At 48.1% G+C, this 9,888-nt stretch overlaps 1 protein-coding gene across 1 annotated transcript; it reads right to left on the bottom strand.

Annotated features, from left to right (window-relative positions):
• Positions 1-495: 495 nt before the first annotated feature.
• On the bottom strand, positions 496-2,020 carry LOC115307418 (signal transducer and transcription activator 6-like). The gene is made up of 2 exons (XM_029959411.1): positions 1,893-2,020; positions 496-1,787 (listed from the first exon to the last, which is right to left on the bottom strand). Exons 1-2 carry the CDS (start codon positions 2,006-2,008, stop codon positions 1,490-1,492), a joined length of 414 nt encoding a protein of 137 aa, XP_029815271.1. The 5' UTR covers positions 2,009-2,020; the 3' UTR covers positions 496-1,489.
• Between the last annotated feature and the right edge of the window lie 7,868 nt (positions 2,021-9,888).

Raw genomic sequence — 9,888 nt, 5'->3', positions numbered from 1 at the left:
GATTAGGGGGCGGTTGGTATCTGAGGGGGGCGGTGGACTTAAGATTCTTCCCCACAGCGGCAGTGAAACGCTATAAACCCACAAATCTTAAAAGGCATCAGCTAAACCCAGCAAAATCCCCTCTGGAGCCTGGCCGCTCCAGCTGCGGGGCTGCCATCCCGCCTTTCCCACCCCGGCCCCTTCCCACAACACCAGGCCAAGGCGACTCGGGGGTTCCACGACCACCACAGAGCTGATTTCCAGCCTTAAAACCACTTCAAACCGTGCACAGGGTCACAGAGTATCCGGAGCCGGAGGGACCACAAGGGTCATCGCCCCAACTCCGTTTTTTTTTGTATAAAAGGCAAAAGAATCAACTTCAAATTAAAAAAACAACCCAAACCAAACCAACAAACCAAGGGGAATTCTCCATTTCTGTGAGCACGGCCTCGAGCCTCGCCAGCCCGACACCTGGGAGAGACTCCGAGCTGCCCTGGGCAGAGCTGCCCTGGTGGATCGATGCTTTCCACTGAAAACAGCGGAAAGGGAGGAATTCCCCCGCTGGCTCCAGCTCCTGTGCCCTCCTGTGCCAGCTCCTCCGGCCTTCACGCATTTCCCAAATTAGCTACTTCCCAAAACAGCGGCAGAACCCAGCGGGGAGCAGCCGTGGTGCGCTCGGCGCGTTCCTGTCCTGGTGGGAGGCAGCTCTGCTGCAGATCCACGGGGGTCTGAGTGCAGCACCGGCAGCCCCCAGGGCTCTTCCAGGCAAAACGTGGGATTCAAGGTGCAAAAGGCCCAGGTTTGGCTCCTGCCTGCACCCCTGGCCCTGTGGTTACCCATCCTGGGGAGCACCCGGCTCCCACCGCCCACGGCAGCACCAACAGAAGGGAAGAGCCCGCCCGGGCACAGAGAAACCAGGGTTTGGTGTTCTGGGCTGAGGGATGGCCCGAGGAGGGAACACGAACGTGGGAGGGCAGCTCTGCTTCAGCAGGAGCTGAAACATCTGCTTGTTTGCTGCAACCATCGCAAAAAGCAAGAGCCTTGTTTTGGAAAGTCACCCTCTTCCCCAGAGGTTGTGACTGAAGCTGATCCCTTCCCAAATGTTGGATATTAAAAATGTCTGTTACCCAAAGAGCGGAGTTTTCAACCTGAACAGGGCTCTGGGAGTGAGTCCTGCTCAGCCCTGGCGTTCCAAGCTCCGCTGGCCAGAGAGGGGGGATAAATCAGAGGGTGGGAGAGGAACAGAGCGATTTCAACAGCCTCAACAAGAGAAACAGCCCCAATAAGAGAAACAGCCCCAAAAGTGAAACCCAGTGCCCATGACGGGAGGAAATGCAGCCCCACACGGCACAGAGGAAGGAGAAATCGGATGCTTGAGCAGAAAATGGGGAAGAATCTGGTGAGGTGGCCCCCGGTGTTGACAGTTGGGGCCATGGGGGGCTGAGGGGCTCAGGAGGTTCCCCACAGGGTCAGGGTCTGTTTTGGGGGGGATGTGGCAGCTCCCCGGGGGTCACCGGTCTGCAGAGCTGAGGTCAGCCCTGGGACACAAAACCCCCCCTCTGTCATCTGGAACACCCCAAAAAGCCACTCGCTGAGTCCACACGAGCTCGTTGCCCACGAGCCTGGAAATGGGTGTCACAGGGGGACCATCCCGAGGGTCCCCACACACCTCGAGGCCGTTGACTTGCTGGAGGACCTGGCACTGCTGCCCCTCAGCCCCGGCAGCGCCGCGGAGCTTCTCCAGCATGGCCGAGAACAACCGGCTGGCCACGCTGGTGCAGAAGGCGTCCGAGCCACTGATGAACTCCCTGGAGGGGGGAGAAGGTTGGGAGAACGGGCACAGATCCACCACCCTCCCCTGTGTGACCCCCAGCCCCACACTGCTGCGGGCAGGAAGGGCAGCGGGGACTCACCAGGGCTGGTTCTCCAGCCAGTCGGCCAGGAGGCAGCGCAGGCTCCGGGGGAACTCTGGGGAGAGGCTGCTGAGCTCCTCCTGCGGCATGTGGGACACGATGTTCCAGAGGGACATCTTGGGAACAGTCACCTGTGGGCAAACAGGAGAGGGGATGGGAGCTCAGGCAGCCCCCAGCCCAGCTCTGGGGGGGTCGAGGGCCGACAGCCCCTCAGGGAGGGGGGCGAGAGCTGCTGCCTGTCCCTCTGCACCTGAACCTGCTGCTCCAGCAGGTCAGGCTGCTGGGGGGGAGGAGGAGGAGGAGGAGTGGGAAGACTAATCCAGGATCAGCCTCTTGGGCAATCCCGAGCAGGCAGGAAGGCCACTTGTGCCTCAGTTTCCCACATCTCTGTGGAATCCCACGAGGTGGGTGTCACACAAGGACACAAGGATGGACGGGAGAAGTGCTGCTGGACTTGGCACAGGAGAGTTGGGAGAGCTGGAAGAATGTGAAACCCTCTGGGAGCGGGAGGAGCGTGAACTCCCCCTGAGCGTGGTGAGGCTGCTCTGCCAGGGTGGTCCCACCCGGGGTAAGACACCCTGGTTGCCCCCCAAAACCTCCTCAGCTCTCCCCCCTGAGGAAGGCCCCTTCCCCAGCTGCCTCGGTGGTCTCCACAGCTCATGGAAGACAAGAGAAGGGCTGGAATGAGGCGCTAGATAGGAAACTCCACATGGAAGGTCTNNNCCTGCCACTCAGCCCCTGCAAAAGGACTTTTGTTTAATGGCATTTGTGTGCGGCCACAAAGAGCAAAGGCAGCTGAGGCAGATAAGGCTGAGAACCTGAAACAGATGTAAAAGAGATCAGATCGAGTTTTCTGCAGATCCTCAGCTCCTGTAGAGATTTATGACCCCTTTTAACCCCATTTTAAATAGGTTAAACCAGGCTTGTTTTATATGGACAAAATGAGACTGGCGCTTGTATAGAAATTTACCCAGAGGAATGGATCAGCCCCCCAGTTTTGCTCCGTTCTTTATCACTAAGCCAACCCCTTTGGCCACTGCATCGCTCATCATTTGAAAACTTTTCTGTGATCTCACTATAACTCACATCCTCCGAAAGATCACAAAGCTTCCAGTTGACCTTTAGCCCCTGAAGAGTCCTAATTTTGTGTTGGCAACTTACAGCTCAACAAGCGAGGCAAGGCAGGCGGACAATAGCAACAGCGGAGGACAGGGAGCACGGCACAACAATAAGCTGTCCTTGGAAGTGCTGGGCTGCGATTGTCATCCCAGACACAATCATGGGAGACTCGGTTGGGATCGTTTTCTTTTGGCAGACAGCTTTGAACTCTGCTCTTCTCTTCCTGCCTCTCTGTTAATTATAAGTTTCTGCTTCTTCCCAATGACAGATGAATCCGCCTGGGGCGAGAAAAACCAAAGGGACAAATGCTGCTCAGTTGATGCTGCTGAGCCTCCACTGGCTTACACCAACTTGCTTACTCCAGATTTACACCAGAGGGACTGAACTGAGAGAAGAATATAGCTTAATAGGTCAGCCAGTAATTTGTACAAAAGGCTCAAACCAGTTTTCCTTGCAGAAGGTTTGGCAAAGCACCATTATACTCACTACAGATAGCAGCTAAGCTTTACTGCTCATTTACTGCTGCAGAACAGCCTTCCTTCTCTTCCTCCTCCTCTTCTTGCAGGTGCCAACAGAACCAATTTCTAGAAGATCATGGGAGTAATTTTTTGAGGACTAGAACAGGAGTAGAGCCCCCAGTGAGATCTATTCTGCACATCACATTCTCACGCTGGGACACAAGCTGAGCTGGGGCAGGGCAGTGCTGGTCCCTGGGCTGTATTTTGGTAATCAACAGCCAGCATTGCTGGACTGAACCTTTGGCTGGTGCCCTCCAGCTCCCCCACAGCCCAACGGAAGTGGTGGCAGCTCTACAGCCCCCTTGCAACTCCAATACCATTGCCCTTAGCTGTGAGGTGACTGCATGATTTTTTTAAACAAGCGTCAGAATTTCACTGATATCAGAAGGGTTTTTTTCAAAAGTGCTTTTCCCACTGTTCTCCTAAAATGGAGACTCAAAACAAAGCACCCCTAGGAACAGTACCATAAGAAGATCCGTGTCAATTGTTTTCATTTCATGGGTATTACTGACTCATCACAATTTTCTCGTGTGCTGAGCTTTTGAAGCCAGCTATAAGAGGTGAAACATATTTCATTTCTGTCATACAGGGCTTCTTCTGAATTCCTGCATTTTCTCTGGTTGGGAATGGAGGTAAAAGAGGGAAGTCCTCTAACAGTAAATCAAAGAGTGTTTCAATTTATGGCTGTGCCTCCACTCTCCCACGTGTGCACCTGTGTCCCCAAGCCTCTAACAACATCACCAGAGCTAAATAAAGCTTTGCTGTGCTCAAAGGAAAATAAGAAATGTGACCATCCAGCCTGGGAGGGAGCGAGAGAAAACTTCTAACTAGGGGTCATGTCTTGAATTGGTATTCATCAGGCACATGCTACAGGAAAGGGCTCCAGACAAGAAGAAAAAACAGAACACATGGATAAAATATAGACATGTCATAAAAGAGAAATGGAAGTCTCTAAATTTTCCCACTTTTGGGGTAGTATTTACTGCTGAACTCCCACCCAGCCCCTGTCTCACACCTGTGCAAATGACCACAGATGTCAGCTTTTCCCCCTACAATTTGCACATTCATGAGAAAATTCAACTTACACCGAGAGGGCAGAAAATCAAGTGTTTGCCACAGCTGCCAGTGTTGTGGGTTTGTGTCCATCAAACACCCGGGGCTGGGGAGAGGATGCTCTACACATGGGCAGCTGCTCCCCAAGAGGCAGCATGCCCACCTCAAAGCCCCACGTCTGGCAGCTGCTCTGGGGCTCGGACTCAGCCCAAGTCCCGGCCTCTCCTGTCCCCGCGTTGCTGGAGGAGTTGAAGTTCCTCTGGCTTTGGGCAGACAACTTCTTGCTTCTTCAGTGGGAGGCCAGCAGATTTTACCTTAACTTCTACCCTTGCAATCTTCAGCCAGCAAATTAACTCCATCACCCTAAATCCACTAACTGAGCAGAGAGAGTTGGTTTTATTTAAAGGCAAAATAAAAAGCCTATAAAAAGGTTAAAAGCCTCATATAATTATCTTTTTTTATTTTCAGTCCCGTGGTATTAATTAAAAAAAAAACTTTCCCCAGCTTGAGAATTTGATTCCTTCTGCCTGATATGGGGACGCAAATGAATCTCTCTTGAGAAAGGTCTCCAGAGTCCTTAATCACCATTTAGGGGCCCTGCTCTTTGAAGGGCCATAGAGGAACAAAGTGGTTTGGGGATTAGTGAATGGCTTTTATTTCTTCCCTAATGATGAGCAAAGTGCAACGAATGCCTAGGGCAGATGATAAATTGAGGTAGAAAATGTTGCACGAGTGCCCTTTGCTAAGCTAGAGGATCAGTGTCAACAATATAAAAAAATGCCTCTGTTTGCTCGTAAGAAATAGTGTTTGAATCGTTAAACACTAAAGACGGTATTGGCCATATTTAACCGCCTTGTACCTGCAGCCCCTTTGCAAACAACCCCTTTGAAGTGACTTCAAAGGGTCTGCGCACATAAGGAGACTCACTCCATTGGGAACTCGTGGGACTGTGGAGCAGAGCACAGCCGTGAGGAGCTGATGCTGCCCAACAGCCTCATTCAGGGTTGGGACTGAAAAGGAAGGCCATCCAAGAGTCCCTTAGTCCAAAGAAGAGAAAGAAGAAAATACAGTGTGTTCCCTTTGACACTGTCCCACAAAGCTACTTTGAGCTGGGGTTTCCTTCAGCCATGGGAAGAAAAAAACAAAAACAAAAAAACAAAAACAAAAATATAACAAAAAACCAAACCAAACAAAAAAAAAAACAAAACAAAAACAAAACACAAAAAAGAAAAACAAAAACAAGTACAAACAAAACCAACCAAACAAAAAAACTCCCAAACCCAAGATTAAGTAGAGTCCTGGTGCTCTGTAGGATGTTTCTGAAAGCATCTGTGGTGAGGGTGAGGAATTCAGGATTGAGCCAATGTCCCCAGAAGTCACTGGAGACACTCCCTGTTTTTGGACACTGCCAGGCTTGAGTCAAAGTTAGCAGGCAGCACGAGTCAGAAAGTTCTGCTGGCAAAAAGATGCAGATCAGAAGCTGACTTAACAAAAAACAACCAAATCTGCAAAACAGACTGTAATATTTTTCCTTTTCTAAGGCCGAGATATAACTCTATCTCAGAGTGCAGACAGGAATTAACTGACCCAATGATATGTATGGTAGGATTTGTGGAAGCACCTTTTCTTCTTTCCTTCTTTATATAGACAACTTTCCCCTTTTTGCACAAACACCATATGAGTCATAGAATTCAGGCAGTCTGTGCTGTCCAGATAGACAAAGATGGCATCATGATGCTACAACTCATTGTTTTTTATAACTTGGAGGAATGACATGAGTTCCTTGGTAGATCTGGAGCTTAGATCACCTTCTTCAGAAACTAGTGAGATACGGACAGGAGGGTAATTTTATGTGACCATTTTACCTCCCTGTTCATTAAAGAGGAAGACTACAAAGACCAGATGTTCAAAAGTGCTGTGTTTTTATGTCTTGGGTTGTACATTTCAGTGATATATGAGGTCCTTCTCCTACTTATTATGGCCATCTATAAGGTTCAAAAGCACTTTCTGAGGAAAGACAGACTATAGATACTACGTACATATACTACTACATGATTTCATTCTGCAAGATAGTTTTAGTAAGTGACACTCACCAGAGACGTGTAAATGTTCTTCCTTTTTCAAAAGTCGAAAATCAGGTTTTATGTTTAGAGGATATCATAAGAAACTTGGGGAGGATGAGGAATCTGACAAGAACCTCAGGATTTCTGAGATAATTAGTATTTTTAAATGATGAAACAGCATGAATAGGAGTGACAACTGCTTATCCCCATGGATACAAATAAATTACCTGCTACTACAGAAAAGCAACCTGGTTAGCACCTTAGATGTTTGTAAGGAATGAAAATAGTAATGATAGGGCAATTAGCAATTGGCAGAGAATGAAAATATGTTGCAATGGAGAATGAAGACTAGCAATGTGCTTCACTGCATGTTACATGAACATATAAAATAAGTGCTGAGATAGCATTATTGTCTTCATTTAAATATCTATACTGTGCAGGTGACATAAACTAATAAAGTGGGGAAATTACTGAGGAATTTTAGATATAAGGAGCTGGAAAGCTTGTGCTTGCCTCTCTTGCATGAAACTAAACAAATGTGGGAGCAATAGCTCATTGTTAAGATTGGAATCGGAAGCAAATAGTTTGACTAAGCCAAGGAAGTGCAGAGATCAAGAAAACATTGTGGTCAAGCAAGTAATGTAAGGATGGATGCTATATAGACCTCCAAAGATGCTGAAGAGAGAAATTCAGGAGCTGGTTTTTACACATGCCAAGAATGTAACATGTTCAGCTTTTACATCTGTGGAAAGGAAAAGTGGACACATGTTCAAAAGGGCTTCTAGAAAAAAACACAAATGGTTTCAAAAAAGGGTTCAGGCAAACTGCCATGACTAGAGGCAGTGGAGGGAGGAAGCAGGAAGGAAAGCTTCGTGGTGAAAAGCAGTGCCACACCTTATCAAGCCCTTAGGTCATAGGAGGGCTAGGCATAGAGACTTGATTGCTATGCACCAATGCTGTCATGGTCACCTCACAGGCTAAAAAACGCAAATGTTGCCCTTAACAGGAGCAAACTGGAGGACATTTGCCTCTGCCTCAGACGTAAGACTGATGGTAAGCTAGAGACAGCTTTGGCTTTGAAGTGAGTCTTAGGAAAAGGGATCCTTCTGCAAGACAAGAGTTAATCCTGGAAGCATGTTTGTGATCCTGGAAACTGCAAACACAGAAAAGCTAAACACACAAAGAGATCCATTAAAAAAGCAAAATCAGTTGTAGTAAGTGGAGACAGGGGTGAGGGCAATAGGTTCATTGTGGCTAAGTGAAGATGCAAGCGATTAGGATGAGCAATAAGCAGAAAGCCTTCCAACTATAAACAATATGGGAAAAGAGGACTCTGGGAAAACTGTATAAATAAGCAGCAGTGACTTAAAAAGATATTTAGAGGAGGAAAAATAAATCTTGAATAGAGTCCTTCAGAGAGCACTCACCAGCAGCACCACCATGTGACATCAGTGTTCAGAAGGACATGCTGCCCCCCCTGCACACTCCCTCTGCCAACATTGTCTGACAAGCAGGGCCATACACCGGCATCCCTATAGAGCAGACTAAGGTTTGGATCTCATTTGTGCAGGTGCTGGAGGTTGTGTGAGCTCTTGAGGAATACCCTATATTTTATTAATATCTTGAGAAGTTTTTTTATACTGAGTTGATGAACAGTTTAATAGACCACAAACTAGGATATGAAGCTTTAATCCATCAGCTTCCATTGTTTCATGGACAATTTTTCAGCCCTTCCAGTCACGATATTTTATATATTTACATTAGAAAACCTGAGAAGAAAATCTTGATCGTTTTGATCTTCTTACAGCCTGAATTGCTGCAGAGGAAAAAAAAAAAAAAAGAAAAAGAAAGATGTTTTTTCATTATTTCCTTTTGGGAGAAAATCAGATACCGCATGGTCATAAAGCCCTGAATTCAGAGTGATAACAAGTCCCCTTTCCCAAAGATCTTACAATGTGGAAAGGATAAAAAAAATGTGTTTGTATGTAGAGGGGATAAATGGTCTTTTCATATGCAGAAATGCTTTATTTTTTCATGAGTCATAGTGGGTTTGAGTAAGTCCTTTGAAATGCCTCACATTTTGGCTCTAGGCATAGAAAGCCTCTGCCAGAAGTTAAGTTTCTTAAAGCCAGTTGAAGGATCTACATGAGCTAGGTTAACTCGGAGCTGCTTCCACCACTGCAGACCCCACCCCAGTCACTGATTGTGGCACTGCTGGTGACCAATGGCATCATGGAAGCTTCAACATGTGCACTTAAGCCAACTTGGATCACAACAAAGTGATGTTCCCATCTGTGGAGGAGGAGACTAATTGATGCTAGCAACCAGTTTTGGGGTATTTGAGTGGTTTTCTTCCTTTATGTTTTGTATTTGTCTAGGAAACCTCCATAGGGAGGGTGAAGATGGCTTCTGTCAGGGAGGTCTTTTATCCTAGTGCTTGACCAGGATCTCTTCAGGATGCTCACACTTAATTCACAGAATCAAAGAATATGCCAAGTTGGAAGGGACCCACAAGGATCATCGAGTACAATTCCTGGCCCTGCACAGGACCATCCCCAAGAGTCACACCATGTGCCTGAGAGTATCATCCAAATGCTCCTTGAACTCTGTCAGACCTGGTGCTGTGACCACTTCTCTGAGGAGCCTGTTCCAGCACCCAACCACCCTCTGGGAGAAGAGGATATTTTTATAATATCCAACCTTAAACCTCCCCTGACATAACTTCAGGTCATTCCCTCAGGTCCTGTCACTGGTCACCACAGAGAAGAGATCAGCGCCTGCCCCTCCTCTTCGCCTCACAAGGAAGTTGTAACTGCAATGAGGTCTCCCCTCAGTCTCCTCTTCTCAAGGCTGAACAGAACAAGTGACCTCAGCTGCTCCTCATACAGCTTCCCCTCTGAACCCCTCACCATCTCCATTGCCCTCCTTTGGCCAGTGTCCAACAGCTTAATATCTTCCTTATATTGCAGTGCCCAAAACTGCCACAATATTCCAGGTGAGGCTGCCCCAGTGCAGAGCAGAGCAGGACAATCCCCTCCGTCGACCTGCTGGCGATGCTTTGCCTGATGCCCCCCAGGACACGGTTGGCCCTCCTGGCTGCCAGGGCACTGCTGACTCACATTCAACTTGCCATTCACCAGGACTCTCAGGTCCCTTTCCATGGCACTGCTTTCCAGCATCTCATTCCCCAGTCTGTACAAACATCCAGGGTTGCCCCATCCCAGGTGCAGAATCCAGCACTTT

Source organism: Manacus vitellinus, unplaced genomic scaffold (genome assembly GCF_001715985.3).
Source record: "Manacus vitellinus isolate BGI_N305 unplaced genomic scaffold, ASM171598v3 scaffold_1_pilon, whole genome shotgun sequence".
NCBI lineage: Eukaryota > Metazoa > Chordata > Aves > Passeriformes > Pipridae > Manacus > Manacus vitellinus.
This window is presented reverse-complemented; position numbering and strand designations above follow the sequence as displayed.

Excerpts from the sequence above, each read along its gene's own strand:
- LOC115307418 (XM_029959411.1), bottom strand. The coding sequence starts at position 2,008 with ATGTCCCTCTGGAACATCGTGTCCCACATGCCGCAGGAGGAGCTCAGC. Across the intron at positions 1,788-1,892 it reads TGGCTGGAGAACCAGCCCTG|GGAGTTCATCAGTGGCTCGG; the intron begins GTGAGTCCCCGC and ends TCCCCCCTCCAG.